This window comes from Nesoenas mayeri (assembly GCF_963082525.1).
Source record: "Nesoenas mayeri genome assembly, chromosome: 1".
In the NCBI taxonomy this organism is placed as follows: Eukaryota; Metazoa; Chordata; class Aves; order Columbiformes; family Columbidae; genus Nesoenas; species Nesoenas mayeri.
The window spans coordinates 75,019,085-75,034,804 of NC_137541.1; the positions used below are offsets into that span (position 1 = coordinate 75,019,085).

The 15,720-nt window shown below is 37.3% G+C and overlaps 1 protein-coding gene across 4 annotated transcripts in view; it reads left to right on the forward strand.

The window, feature by feature from the left end:
- PACSIN2 (protein kinase C and casein kinase substrate in neurons 2) overlaps positions 1-9,820 on the forward strand; it is a 62,827-nt gene extending 53,007 nt beyond the window's left edge. For 2 of the 4 annotated variants that reach the window (XM_080348591.1, XM_080348592.1), the window contains exons 8-11: positions 1,688-1,812; positions 2,487-2,603; positions 3,458-3,654; positions 7,996-9,820. In XM_080348591.1, the coding sequence (XP_080204717.1) occupies positions 1,688-1,812; positions 2,487-2,603; positions 3,458-3,654; positions 7,996-8,108 (552 nt within the window). In that variant the 3' untranslated portion in view covers positions 8,109-9,820. The remainder of the gene's footprint in view (positions 1-1,687; positions 1,813-2,486; positions 2,604-3,457; positions 3,655-7,995) is intronic. The other 2 variants (XM_080348593.1, XM_080348594.1) reach the window with 2 other exon arrangements.
- The last annotated feature ends 5,900 nt before the right edge of the window (positions 9,821-15,720 follow it).

Genomic DNA, 15,720 nt, shown 5'->3' on the forward strand with positions numbered 1-15,720 from the left:
ACTTTGAAAAAGTTTGAACTAAATACTTCAATCAGCCCTAAAAAATTGGTATTTATAAAACTTAACAAGTGTTTTCAATACTGTTACATGAAAAAGGTCCGTCTTTAACCAGTTAGTAATTTGATTGTTGAAAGTCATCTTCAAAAGAAAGTGTGGTGTGTGTTTTTTCAGCGTAGCTTATAAGAAACAAGTACCAAAATGTATCAGTGAAGATCATACTATCAGAGTACCAAATGGCAGGAACTGAGTTTGTCTGACCAGAATCATGGGTCTAGTTAAAATAACTTTAAATTAATTAAATTAATGGAGTGGAAGCATCAGCTCTGGAGTGTTCACTATTCCCTTATTAACTATAATGGAAAATATCACTTGTCTTTAAAATATGAGTAACTTCAGATTAGAAGGTTTGAGGAAGAAAACTAATAATAATACTGCAGAATTTCTTTGCCTGAAATACTGAAATACAGTTACTTCTGTGTGGGGAAATTACCATCACTTTCCTAAACATTATAGTTAACAGATTAAATACTGTTGTTACTATTTTTCTAATCAAGTGTTTTCTCATTTACATGCTACAAGGATGACGTAAGTACAAAAAAAAATCACAATCAAATGAATATGAAATTGCATTATAAACTGCTCATATGCATAGGTCAGTGGTCTTTAAACTATGGTAACTCAGAAATCCAATATATGTGTGTACAAAGTTAAAAATAATGAGGTATCTCTGAAAAGTTGGCCAGAAATCACTTGAGTGACTGACTGTACTACATGTATAAACCAGCAAGAATAGCAACTCACAAAATCTTCATTTCCTATTAAAAATATTTATCTCAAATGCTATCTTCTGTATAGAAAACTATGTCCTGACATTTTTTTACTTTTAAGTCTTCTGAGATGAAACATGTCTCAGCATAGGATATTTGCTTGCGTGCAGTTTGTTCTCTGGTTTATGTTAGTATGCAGCTTAGTTTGACTTCATAGGTAGAAGCTGTATTTGTGACTTATATGCCTGTCTGCCTGCCTTCTGAAACATCTGAATGGTTCAAAACATCAAGGAGGAGATACTTTACAAATGGCATCATGAGTCTTGTCAACAGTTGTGTTGATTTGAGCCTTAACTTTTATGCATGGCTTTTTAGGACAGTAAATTTCACTAAACCTAGGGTGAAGTACCTTAAGGGCTCAAATCTTAGGGACAGGAGAAGTGTTATACAATGAGCTTCTTCATAGGTCATTCTTGGAGGACTTCTTGAGAAGCAAGCCATGTCTTATATTGGATTATAATATATTTTTAAATTAAATGTAAGGTTTACCTTTTAAAGCCACATGTGTTGGCATTATTTGAAACAGTGAGCCCTCTGAGTACAACTTGTAAAAAGCTGCACTGGCCAACTCCTTTGATTTCTCCAGTTGTTTGCCAGATATCTGGTATTCTACGTCTTTTCATGGTGTTTAGAAGTACAGATAACCTGGGCATTTTGTGAGTAGCACAGATATCTATTTGTATTGCTAGGCTGGTAACTAGATGAGAACTAGAACTGAAACATTTAGAGTAACTTATCTTTTTAAAAATAATTGTACTGCTGTATGTATAAATATATGTTCCATAACTCAATCTGAAAATTAAATGTGATACTGACTTGTTCAATTAATTTTCTTAATCGCATTTTGCATTCATTTGTAGGAATGGTCTGCAGATCTGAATCGCACTCTCAGTAGAAGAGAAAAGAAGAAGGCTTCTGATGGAGTGACTCTGACTGGTATTAATCAGACAGGAGATCAAGTTTCACAGCCTAACAAACATAGCAGGTATTTTTTTTTTTCATGCCTAAAAAGACTGATTGTAAAGGATTGTTATCTTCAAGTACACTAAGCTCTACAGAATAAAAAAGTCACTGTCCAACCAAATGTTAGTTACCTGTGAGCATTTTTAGTGATGTGGTTCTGCAGCTTACAAAATACTCCAGAAATTATTCTCCATTTTCCAGTTCTCTTTCCATGGGGAATTAAAAGAAACCAGACTTCATGAGAAACTGAACTTCCTGTAGCTAATCTGGTAGTTAATCTGTTGCTATTTTACCATTTCTGTAAATAACAGTTATACTTTGAAATCATGGCTTTTAAAATGTTTAGTCACTTCAGAATTCCTCATGTGATTAATACAAAACTGTTAACATCAGCTGCTTTAGAAAGGGGTGAAACTGACTAGGAAGACTGCACTGCCTTTTATTGCAGGCGGTAAGAAAAAGACATTATGATCCATGAAGGATATTCTTATTCTGGAGGAATGTATTGATGTGAGACTTCCCAGACTTTCTTGGGTCTTATGCTCCACTTAGTAGGTGTTTGGTTTTTTGTTTGGTTGGGGTTGTTTTTTGGCTGGAGAAGGGGTCTGCTAAGAAAATACATAGTGGGACACCAATGACAGTGTTTCACTCTTAAACAGATAGGGTCACCATAATGCTCTTTCTTTTCCAAATTAGCAGTCTTAGTGTCCAGAGTAACACAGTGCAGTCAGTACAATCAAGTTACAATCCATTTGAAGATGAAGAAGATACTGGGAGTACTGTCAGTGAAAAGGAGGACAATAAGATCAAAAAGTTGGTGAAATGTTGTTTTTTTAACTGTTTCCACACTTGCACTTTCTCTGTCCAGGGTTTTCTGGTTTTGGTTTCTATAACATTGTGCTGGTCAGTGCATGACGCCCTTTTGAGCGGTTATGTAAGCAACACTGTAACTTAACTTGTTTTTCCTAACAGATGCCATATCTGTTGCCTTGATCTTTGGTTTGAAAGTACTGGGGTTATTTGCAGTTGCTAACAGAACTGCTGTTGCTTTTTTCCTTCTTTTACCAGCCCTATAAAATGTTAAAACTGACGTGTTTTTCTGGTGAAACTGCTTCTGGAGCTTTACTGCTCTGTGTGTTCTCGCTGAATAAATCTGCTTTTACGAATGCTTTCTTTTTATTTAGGACCTTCTCAAACAGCTGCCTGTTGCTTCAGTATGCACACCTAGGGATGTCATACCACTCTCTTAAATGGCATGTGCATGCTCAACAGTGAACTTTAGTTTAAATGATCAAGTTGTTGCAGTATCGTGAAGTTTCTTTGCTGGATTGCAACATACAAAAAGTATTGAAAGCTGTTGTAGAGGTGTATAGAAAGTTCTGCAAAACAATTTAAATGTCTTATCCTAAACCAGATAATTCCTCTCATCTACTACCTGCACACCTTTTACTTTTCTAGAGTAAATAATCCCATGGGTTATATACGTTTATTGATAGAGAAGTTTCTGGAGTTTGTGGATAGGTTGTCTTTGTTACTTTTTTCCTTTGCCTTTTTCTGACTTTGTAAATGTACTGCAAGAATGTGTGGTGTTTTGTTTTTTAATAAGGTATTGTCAATTAGTCTCCTATTTTAAGAGCAGAAAAGAATAATTTAAAAATTGTTTTCAGTGTTAGCAGCTATGAAAAAAACCAAAGCTACCCTACAGATTGGTCTGATGAAGAGTCCAACAATCCTTTCTCTTCCACTGATGCAAATGGAGACACCAATCCATTTGATGAAGATACCTCTCCTGCAATGGAGGTGAGAGTACGGGCACTCTATGACTATGAGGGCCAAGAGCAAGATGAGCTCAGCTTTAAAGCTGGTAAGTTTACAGCATTCACTTAAAAGCTCCTCCTCTCCTTTCCCCTTTTGACAAATATTTTATTTTCTGAAGTCACCTGTTTGTCTCGAAATACAACTCTGCTTACAGGATTCTGTCTTACACTCACACACACACACACCCAATAGAGCTTCTTAGTATCCACTGTTTGGAAGCACTGACTTCTAATCTGTTTGGAATGTGTTGGGATGTGTCTGTCTGGGATATTCCTTTCTTTCATCTTGTATTAAACAGAATGAGCTGCAGGATTGATAATCTGATCTCCTTTTTTTAGCTGGTGACAGTAACAGCTGCTGCTTTTAGCTGTCTAGAAATGCCAACTCTACAAAGTTATTTTATGAAAGGGAAAGACTACAGCAGATATCTCAAACCAATATCTAATCAACTGATGTTTTTTTCTGTTTAAACTGGAATATCCCTTTTTTGGCCTCCAGTTTCCTACAGTGCAAAGTTTTTAAGGTTGAAAGCTTAGTCATGGGCAGGTAATTTCTTACTCTCTTTCCATTCCCCTGCAGTGTATGTTACGCATAGTAAGTGTCTTCACTTGGTTTTTCATCTTACACGGTATTATGGTACACTAGCTATACATCTCCCTTCTTAGGATGATGTATTTCCCTTGAGCTGTTTTTTTTCTGGTTTTTTTTACATTTTACCTCACTGTTATTGGATTTCAGAGAACAGAAGAGAGGCAACTGACAGGAGAGCCCCATGCCACAGTATGTTTCCACACATATGAAGTTAGCACAAGGGTATGGTGGCTGCGTGCCATGGATGCTGCTGCCTCCAGTTTGTCTGGGCTGGTTCTACCAGCTGTTGTGCACTGAGTGAGTGCCTGGGCATCCTACTCAGCCCCCAAAGTAGATTTAGAGTCTCATAAACTGGCCAGCCTGGAGGTAGCACCCTCTGGTGATGAAAGGTGAAATCTACACTCTGTCCACGCCTTACTACTGTCTTGCCCTGAATTGCACATGAAAAGTTTACTAACCAGAAATTACAGAACAAAATTGCAGAAGTAGTTTAGCAAAAGCAAACAGAACTTCAGTTTGTGTGAAAAGGAGGTAGGCATTCTCATTGTTTTTGTTTCTTTTCCTGTTTGCTTGTCATTTACTCCCTTCTCCTGTAATGATTAACTTGATTGTAGAGGAACAACAGGATTCAGTTGTTTGAGAGAACTTGTGCTTCTCCTTCCCTTTCAGCTGGGGTTTGTAAGAAGTATGGTAGTTCTGCACCGCCTGCTATGGACCTTAGATGGCCATTAAAGCTGAAAGTTAATGCAGCAAACAAGTCAATGATGTAGCTAATCAGTGAACCACCCTGCTTATGGAGAAAAGTGCTGCTCAGAACAGTGTATTTCCAGGTCACATTCTAAATGCATTTTGTGTTTTTTAAACCAAAACTCCCACAACTCAGGCGATGGTCCTCCTGTGTTTCACTTACCTCTCTCCTTTTTTGTAGTGAAACTCTATATACCTGACTACTCTTCTTAGTAGGAAGTATTGTAGGCTTCCAGAGTGGAGGAATGGGTTGGTCTGTCCATTAACTTTGCTGAATTGTGCCCTGACAGAAGGACAGTAGTAACAAAACATCTGGAACTTCCTCTGGAATGCACACCAATAAAAATATTCTTCATTCTGTAGACTTCAGCTGCTCCTTTTTTCTCAGCAGGGGATGGAAGTATGCTAATCCTCTTGAAATATATGTATTCTGCCTGTGAAGCAACAGGGTGGCATTCCAAGGGCTTATCGTAACAAGCATTTCAGTGGCCAAAGTATGCATTGTTTATATGCACATGTAATGGTTCCATACAAAGTTAGGTATTCTGTGCTTTAGTACCAGCAGTGTGACTTGCATTAAACTACTTCAACCAAGTGGTTCTTAGTGTGAGAACTGTAGAAATAAGGTACAGGAAGTATGAACTGTGAGATGTACGTAGGCTTAACTTAAAAATAGCTTAATACCTTTGAAGGAAGAGCATTAAAGTATCTTATAACACCGAAGTACGATTATATCAATTGTAGGAAAGGGATGACATGCTAGACTATGAATCCCCTTACAGAAGCTGAATCGTAGAATAACAAGAGTCAAACATACTCATTTTTTAGGCAGAAGTATTAGTTTGACTAGGTTTACACTGAACATACAAAAGACTAAGGATAAAAATTCACCAGGTCAAGCAGGAGCCAATTTAAATTGTACTCACTCCCATGCTCTATGTAGACTATGCTTAGACTCCTAAGCAGCTGTCAACAGAAGATTAATGCATTTGGCGAGCTGGTTTAAAGGTACACAGATATTCTCATATGGGATTTCCAAGAGTATTCAAAGAATTTGCCTACAAATCTTTAATGACTACTTCTGGGTACATGCCGGAGAATATATGCTCTGCATAGTGTCCACTAAATGTGCTTGAAATACATTAAATTCTTTTTATTAGTGGAATACTTTATACATCTTGTGGGTTTTTTTCTTTGCAAATAACTGTGGGAAGCTTCCAAAGAGGAATAACAACTTTGTTTATTCGTATCTTATGAGAGGTTTTACAATCGTGTAACAGGATGGGACAAACCATCTACCATGTGTATATCTCACCCTAATATGTCTCTGCCATGGCTGAGAAGAAATAGCTACAGTAAATGTAGACCACGCAATGTTGTCAAAAGGTGTTATTGCATATGCTGTCTTTATTGCAATTGTTAGACTTTTTTGTTGTAACTGTTGTGCAGATGAGACTAAAAGTGGCAATATTTTCATAGACCTCCAAGATCACTGAGATTCTAAGTGCTAGCTGTTAATACTGGTGCACTTGCATTGGGGCTCACTGTTAATGCAGTGTGGCTTTTTGATAGTCATTGTTTTAATTCTTTATTAACATACACTTCGTAGAAGCAGTGAGACAGCTTAGAATTGTACCCTCATTCTGCAGCACTAGAAATGCTGGGAAAAATGGTAAAATTTCTCCATAAGCTGAGTACAGTCTGCAGTGCCAGACATTTGTTCACAATGTTCTCTTATTAGTTATGTGGTAAATTTATGAACTAGAAGAGATGAGGCTGTAACCTTTTTTTATCTAAGAGAAGAACTACAGAAGATTAATATCTTGAAGATCATGAAGCTTGTTCATTTTTACCAAAGAATTTATAGTCCCTTGGCTCGTTCATGTTCTCCTAAATGATACCAAGACTCTGTGTATTTGTAGCCATTGGGGACTGTATTCAGTGGTTAATACCTTCAGAACGTTATTTCCTATTGCTAACTAAGATGCAATACAAATCAGTTTTATCTAGGGAGATAATTTGACACAAGTAAGTTGTACATGAGGAAATTGTTATTCCGTGTGGCCCTTTTTGCCTGGCTGAGGTGGACATTCATTTGCTCATATCCAGCATCTTGGAATCTGCAGACTCTCTAATGCCAAAGTATTTCCTGAGAATGTTGAAGATTAGATGTCTATCACTGTCAAGAGGATGTTATGTTATAGTTAATGTGTGTATGAATGGATAATCAGTGTCATCTTTTTCTGTGTAAGTTAGGAAGCAAATTCTGAGTTACTTTTTCTGGAGCTACAACTGTATGTTGGTTTCCAACAATATAAAGCTAGAGCACTAGAAAGAGAAGTTATATCTCAATCCTTATTTCTTATCATAAAAAAGCGAGGAAAGGAGAGAGACAGCTGTAATGAAGTGTAAGGTAGAAGATTCCTTTAAACCTTTCTGCATCACAACCTAATAGTGGTATACTGAAAAGCTGCAAGTACAATTCAAGATAATTTCACTGCTATGTCTTAATTTTTGTAGCATTTTTCCTCATGTTCAATAAACATACATATTAACAGTAAGCCTAATGAAACATTTATTTCACTTGCACTGACGTTTTGTTGAAGGTCATAAATGTAGGATTATTCTGCTTGTTTAGAGGTAATTGTATTACCCACAATTATCTTTGACTGTTCATACCCTTTAGGTGTAAGGGAGTCTTCGATTTTACAGCGAAATAGCACTTGTATATAACTTCAAAAGTCTGCATTTTTTTATTGCGCTTTAAAAAACGTTATGACCTTTTCAAAATACAATCAATGTAATGTTTTATTTTCAAAGTAGCTTGCTTCTTCATATTTTCTTGAAATTGGGGACCTTTCATCCCATATGCAAATCTGCAAGCGGTATTATCAATATCAAAAGCATGATGAGCAAAGAAGGGGGGGTTTCTACCAGGGCCTGGGGTGGACAGGGGAAAAAAAGTAGACATGTAGATAACTGTCATATTATCTTCCTGATGTTACTTTAAAGGTTATTGTATGTTAACAATTTTTCTTCTTTCTTTCAGGGGATGAGTTAACTAAAATGGAGAATGAAGATGAGCAGGGTTGGTGCAAAGGACGTCTGGACAATGGACAAGTTGGTTTATATCCAGCAAACTATGTAGAACCAATCCAGTGACAAAGGAGACAAAGTTAATAAAGAAGTGTTACAGAAGCTCTGTAGGCCTGTACAGTATATATTTAAAGTGAGAGGAAGCTGAGTGATATATAGAGTGTATATATTTTAATGAAAAGGCGAGAGCTTGATACTGAGATCACGGTGATTTAAAGACAGAAGTTTGAACTAATAATTTGACATTGTTTTCAAAACTTATGCACCATGCAAAGGAAAGGGGGTTAGGTTGAAAAAATAGTATGATAGGAAAAATACTTCTTAAGCTTTTTCTTCCCATGTGGTCTGATATTGTGAATCCTAAACATTTTTGCATTTTCTATGCTTGTGCCTCATCCTACCCTAGGTATGTGGCTTATACTCACTTTTGTTTAATCAGTTATTTTAAGTGACCTTCAGTAACTTGCAACTTGAATTTTAAAGATTATTATAGTTAATTTTTTATTTGTTCTTAGCGAGGTCTGAAAGATGCAGTATTTTTTTATTTAAATGCTATGTAGTTAAACACCTTTTTGTATGCTTGGATTTATCAATTAATACTTAAATTATGACATAGATTTAGTCACCAGTTGACTGAACGAAAACTTTTTCCATGTTGTAGTAATCTTTCTATGTTGTCAGCATGGCTTGAAGTTGTAAAACAAATACTGTATTTAATAAATATCTGTTACAGAAGGTTATTTGTAGCAGAGAGATCTGCAGGTGTCATGGGTGGGAATTCTATTATGAATGTTGTTTATGTGGTTTGACACTTAAACTAAGAGTTTTCCATCTAGATCATAAATGGCACTCAAAAGAAAGATAAATTATGCGTAAGTCCCAGAATAGTAGCTATTTCCAGTACATGTTTGCAGGGAAAAAAAATAATCTCCTTTAAACTGCTAAATATTTTCGGGTGATTTGAAATGTTAAATCTGTGAAGGCTCATTTTTTTTGGACAGAGAAGACTGTAAAATAGACTAAATGCTTTTTATTAAGAGTCTATGTTGTGTATATGTACATATAATTTGATATTCCAAAATATAAAGAGCATGGCTATCAGTTATCAAGCCTTTTGATGTCAATAAGATTTAGACTGTTTTAAGAGTTTAAATTATAGGCATATTTAAATCTGCTTTCCTGCCATATTCATTACTGTACCATAGACAAAGTATTCTGTGATTAGATTTGCAGAAGTACAGTAAATACACTAGCATACTCAAAATCAGTATTTATGGATAAATTTGTGGGTCAAAATATAAACTAGCTTTAGTCCTTTACATGGATTATTGTAGCAGAACACTGTAAAATCTACATTTGTTTGCAGTTACAACTCAGTCATCTGTAATTGTGTCAAATAGTATACGCATTTGTGACATTTAAAACTGGGTTGTAAAACTATAGCAGATTATGTTTTAAAAAACTAAGTATCAGGTAAGTAAATATGCTATGTTAGTAAGCTACACTGTAATGAAGCTAACAAATCTGTTTTGAGGTAACTATAAAACACTGTTGGTAGTTTTGGACTTTATCGTTTGCTTTTTGAGCTTATATTTAGTCATCATTTTCAATAAATCAAAATGTGCAAGCTTAGAAAGTGGATGTATGTATATGTCTGTCAAGGAAAACTTACCAACATAATTGTTCATCCACAAGACGGTTACTAAAGTTGTCAGGAATTACTGGTTTGGGTCTCTGTATTGTAAAATATTTTAGAAAACAATAAAATCTGTTAATCTCTTAAATATACAGAATGTACTTTTACTATTTCAATGATGTGAAAATAGTCTTATGAAGTAAATAATCCGTGCATTTCGTTGCAATTCAAGATGACAAAATCTGCATTGCCTAAAAGAGCCATAAAGTGGAGGATGACATCATTGCATTGGGCTGTTAACAAAAAAGGGGGAGTGCTGTGCACAGGGGCTCTTGGCAAGACATTGCAGCAAAATCTTTATGGAAGGAGACCATGTCTTTTATGGGTATGCAGAATCTACTGTGATGCTGCTTTCTGTGATATAGTCAAGCCTGATACAGCTTGGGTGAGCAGCTAAGCTCTTTTTTTAGAGTATCTGAAACTTCTACCTTTTCTGAGTTTTCTTGCTGACTGGCAGTGATTAATGTAGTAGTGTTTGGCTAGCTGAAAGTTTTATCTCTTCTCTCCCATCAATACTGCATCTTTTAATCTAAATAAAGTACTAGTTCTTTATGCTGGATGTCCAGTTTGGTGAAGGCACTATAGAATCCAAGAGGGAAGGGACCAAGAGATGCTTCTAGTCCAGTGCCCTATTCAAAGCACAGTCAGCTCTGCATTCAGACCAGGTTGCTCAGGCCTTTGAGCTCGTCTGGAAAATTTCCAAAGACTGATTTTATAACCTCTCTGTTCAGTCTCTTACAATGCTTAATTATATTTTTTTCCCCCATTTTATTTGCAGTTAGACCCTGTCCTATTGCAATTTACGACCTTTGCATGTGATTCTGCTGTACTTGGATGGAGCCTGGCTCTGTTGGTTTGGTAGCGTCTTTGTAGGTGCTAGAAGGCTGCTGTTGGGATCCCCAGACTAACCTCTTATCCAGGCAGAACAAGCCTCTTCTCACAGGCCAAGTGCTCCATCCCCCAATGTCCCTCCACTGCACTTGCTCAAGTTTATCAGGATCTTGTAGTGAGCTGTGGGGGGGTGGGGGTGTCTATGTCCAAAACTGGACAAAGTCTTCTATAATACTGAGTAGCAGAAGCTAATGGCATACTTATAAAACACTAAAAAAAAAAAATATTTTTACTCAACTGCTAACAAACAATAGGTCATTTAAAGTGCTTGAAACTCTTATTATACTTAATTTCATTTAGAACTTTGGGAAACAGACCTGGATTTGGTCAAGTGAAAGTGACTAACTTCATCCTCATTTTGAATGAGCAGTTGTTTACATTGCACAGATGATTCAATTGAAAGTTTTGCTTTAAGAACATGGATCTTGTCTCATTATCTAGTATACAGAGTTTGCATATACTCCTCATAGCCAAATTTAGAATGAGAATGCAAGGGACTTCTGGAGGCTACCTTGCCCAGCCATGGACCTCAGAGCAGGTCCAGTTAGAGCAGGTTTTTCAGGGCTTGTTCAGCTGAGTCTTGAACATCTCCAAGGATGAAGATCCAACCACCCCTCTGAGCAACATCTCTTAGTGGTTTATCACTTTCACCATGAATAGTTGTTGGGTTTGGTTTTGTTTTTTTTTTTTCCTTATATGCATCAGAATTTCTCATGTTTCCTCTTGTACTCTGCTTTTGCACCTCTAAGAGTCTGGCACCATCTTCTCTACACTTTTCCATTAGGTAGCTTGACACCAAAATTTTGAACACACTTTCCCTAGACTGCCTCTTATTTTACTTGTAGGCTATAATATGAACATATATATATATATATATATATATATATATAGGCTATAAACCTACTAGATGTCAAAAATAAAGCTATACTCTCAGTGTAATAAACCAACCCATTGCTATTATCTCTTGTTGAGATGTCTGTTTTTCTGATGTAATACTACCGTTCTCACCATAGCTGAGCTTTTTTTTTTAATTTTTATTTTTTACTTTTTATTTGTTTTCTTCCAATTTTGTCTTTATTTATAGCATTTGCAAAGCAAAAATTAAGGCAGACTTCACAGTTGGAGATAAATAGAAATACGCTTATAGTAGGAAATCAGAGACAATAAATTAGATGGTTTTGTACTAATCTGGTATGATTTGGGTGATTTTTTTTTTTTTAATAATGTTTGGTTGTTTGGTAGCTGTATATTCTTTTAAAACAAATAGAGAAGGGATAGAACAGAGAATGGTGTACTGAAGGCTGGATATCCAGCAGCACCTGTTTTCCAAGAGTTGCATCTGGTTTAAAAAATAACTTTAAGATTACATAATCTTTCTCTAACCTTTCTGGTTTGGCAGAAAGTTGTTCATTCACCTCAAAACAACAGGGAGCTTGCTAATTGTGGCTGAAAGCATATCTAGTGGTCAATGTGATGAGCGGCAGGTTGTGTTCCTGATGTGAGAGAATGCAAGATAATCCCAGTTTTGCTGGAATACTTTCACTTTCTCATTTGGTTTGGACTAAAACATAAAGAGCAATTTCAGAACCTAACAAGGGTCCTGTGGCAATTACTGCAATGGACAGTCCCTTCAGCATGTTTGACACCTAGCAGTTTACCTGCTAATGCTCAGTATTTATCGTTATCAACCTGCTTTAGTTGTGTTCTCCTGTTAGAAATTCACATCCTTGTGTGATACTGTATTTATCCTGTAGCACAAAATTTAAAAAATACTTTAGGTGCTGCTTGAACCTTCCAGTCAGGGGAGAGTACCTACATACATCTGAAAGTTTTACTGTGCATCTGTCCACATTTCAGAAGGTGTAACCTCTTCTCTAAGAACAACTGTAGTCAGTCAGACAAGGCCTGTGCCAGTGGTGCGTAGCCGGTGCCTTGGGAAGAGTGTAGGAACAGGCTGGGATACAGTGATACTTCAGATGTATTAGTTTCAGTTTTGCATCTGGTTCTATGAAATAAGAAAATGCATTCTTCATAATTTTAAAAATTCAGTTCACTGCTTTGGTGACAACTGAACACAACACTATTGTTCATACACAGATCTAAATAAAGTAGTTCAGAAAAGGCAACCTGTGGTCAGTTCCAGAAAGAGAGCCAGTAATCCTTTTTCTTAACAGTTGCTAGTTCTGACCCCATTAGAGAGGATCAGACCATATTTTTATTTTGCTTTTGACTTTGAAATTCCTTTGTTCCTTTATCTGCTCAGTCCTGTACAAGATCCTTTTGCAATTGTTTTCCACTTCTGTGATCATAAGTAATTTAATGTCAATAAACTACCACCTTTCCACTCATCCTTCTTGTAGATAAATACTCAAATCTAGAGTCCAAGCATGAATCCCTCTTGGGGGACACACAGGTAACCTCTCTCTTCTTATTACTGTAGTCAGTAACTGATTTATTAAATGATCGCTTTCTATTATTTCATGGCTGTTTACTTTGGCTTTTATGAGGGACATTAGCAAGAACTTTTTGAAAATCAAAGTCACCTATTACTTCAGCTATTAATAGCGTGACCCATGAAATCTCCAGCCCCGTGAGGTAAACAACCATATCAATTGTGAAGTACTATGATAGATATTCCTAGAATCCTTATGCAGAAAACACTGAAATTTGATTGCCCCGGCATAGTTGGAATACTATCATGTGACAAACATAGGTGGGTTTTGCAATGAGATGCTACTTCTAGCTGTATCTTTCCAAGGTCCTTGCATTGTTAATACAAACAAGCTTAACTAAGCACAGCTGATTGAGTCTGCAGAGGGTTTGTCTGTAAATGACAGTATAGTAACTTATTGGCTTTGTACTGGGCCATTGTGTTGAGATGTAGACCACTTACTAGAGTGGAAAGTTCCAAGAAACCTCACCTGTTTGAAGTGGTTATTGCTTCTTGATGTTATCAGTACAAGCAATGCATTAGTACTAAATAAAAATGTATTACTAATGTGTTGAATTGTTTTCAACTGGTTTTTAATCTAGTTAGTAAACTTCATTTCCATGGTGTGGGAGTAGGCATTTGGATGCTTGATCTTTCTGTTCTAGAGAAGAGATTTCTCTATTGATTATTTGTACTGGAATGATACATGTCAATGACTTTATTGTCTTTGGGGATATCAAGTGGAGAGGGAGGCTGGCCTAAAAATTCTTGAGCTACAACTTTCATGAGGCAACACTTTCATTATCAGCAGTATAGCTGTGAGCAGTGACAAATTTTTTGCAGTGTGACCAAGTTTTCCGAAGGACATCAAGCACAGTTGATACATATCCTTTGGCTGTAAGGGAAGCTTTGGCACTGGGAGGGTAATGTAGATCTAGCTAGCATGACCTGGGACTATACCTATGTTCCGTAATTTCTCAGCAGCAATGTGAGGAGAAAGCAAGTAATGGGAGGCTTGATAATAACTGGAGAACAGCACTAATAGAATTTTACAGAACTACAAGCTTTGAAAGTTGGGAATGGCACCAAATATTTTAGAGCTGTGAGACAGTAGGTGGCTGCTGAACTTTTAATTACATATAACTCTATGTAGATGCAAGTGCTTACCTCCATTTATCAAATCAGCCAAAGATCTAGAACACAGGCCTTGAGAGATCATCCTGAATGGTTATCATTCTTGGTATTCAATTGTTCTGGTGAGACTGTTCAGCAAGATTCAGGAGCCTGAGACTTTTGTTGTGGCATTTGGATAGGTGAGTGTAGGAGAAGGCATTGGAACAGGTTGCTTTGCCAATGCTGCATCAGCTCACAGAGTAGCTCTGGCACCCAAAACGTGGGTGTCAACGAAGTATTACAGGGAGACCCCATCCACTTCAGATCTAGACTGGGTATGCAGAGAAGGGGGTATTATCACAGAATCATTTGGGGAGGAGGGGGCCTCAAGACATCTCCAGATCGACCTCCTGCTGAAAGTGAAGTCAACACTCAACTAGAAGCAGGTTGCTGAGGGCTTTGTCTGGTTGGGTCCTGAAAACTTGCAAAGACAGAGATTTCAGTTGCTCCAGGAAAACTGTTCCCAATGTTTGATTCTCCTCACCATGAAATCTTTTCTTCATATCAAATTGGAACTGTATTCTGGGTTATTAGTAAGAACAAGAGCCCTTGGGTTTTGATTTGTGGAACGGCAACGCCCAGTGTCATACTCCGGCATGCTGGCAGTGACTTGCTCTGCATTTGCACCAAATTAGAGGGCTTCTAGTACAACCCTTTTAGAGAACTGTACTTGGCTGACATTTGCTTCTGAGCATACACATTTAGCAGTCTTCCTCCATGTATACCTTTGTCAGGCTAGCTGGCATGGAAGCAATTTTTAAATGGTTCTGTGTGCACTAGTAATAGAAATGTGTATTTGGGGCATTCTTGGAAACCCCTAGTGAGACATGACATTACTACACTGAGGCAAAACTGACAAAGCCGAAGTTGTGGTCTGCTTTCTCACCACTGCTGCTATTCTCTTTGTGCCTTCCCTCTTTCTGCTATCTACTCAAATCACAGACTTGCTGAAGAACTAAATGCCCATCTTTTTTCTGGAAACATCGCCTTCTGGGGCCTATTCTGATGGTTTCCATTATTGAGAGTCTAGTTTGCTTCTGCCCTGGGACTGGGCTAGGTCACCATTAAGGGAAGAGTAGGACACAGAGGCTGTTTCCAAAATAACTTCAACGAATTGCCATCCTTTCTCATGAACAAAGAAAGTGGCAACACAACATGCTATGAATAATGGGGCCAGGGAAGCAATCTGTGCTCCTTGGACAGTTTTTTGTCAGCAATAAAATTTGCTGAGGATTGAGGACACAAGCAATGTCAGACCCAGGAAGTCAGTTGTGCTCACAGTGCTGGTCTGCTATGGGGTCTGAGTAGGGACCTGCATTTTTTTATTTGCTCAATGTGCAGAGCACCCAGTGAATTATCAACACTGCCTTTTTTCCTGGCAGAGATGGACCAGTTCAACCCTTCCTTCTGCTCTTACCTCCATTCACTATATTACCTTTCTTCCACAACCTAGAGTGTGGTCTAAGATTGCCTCCAGGACCTGCTCA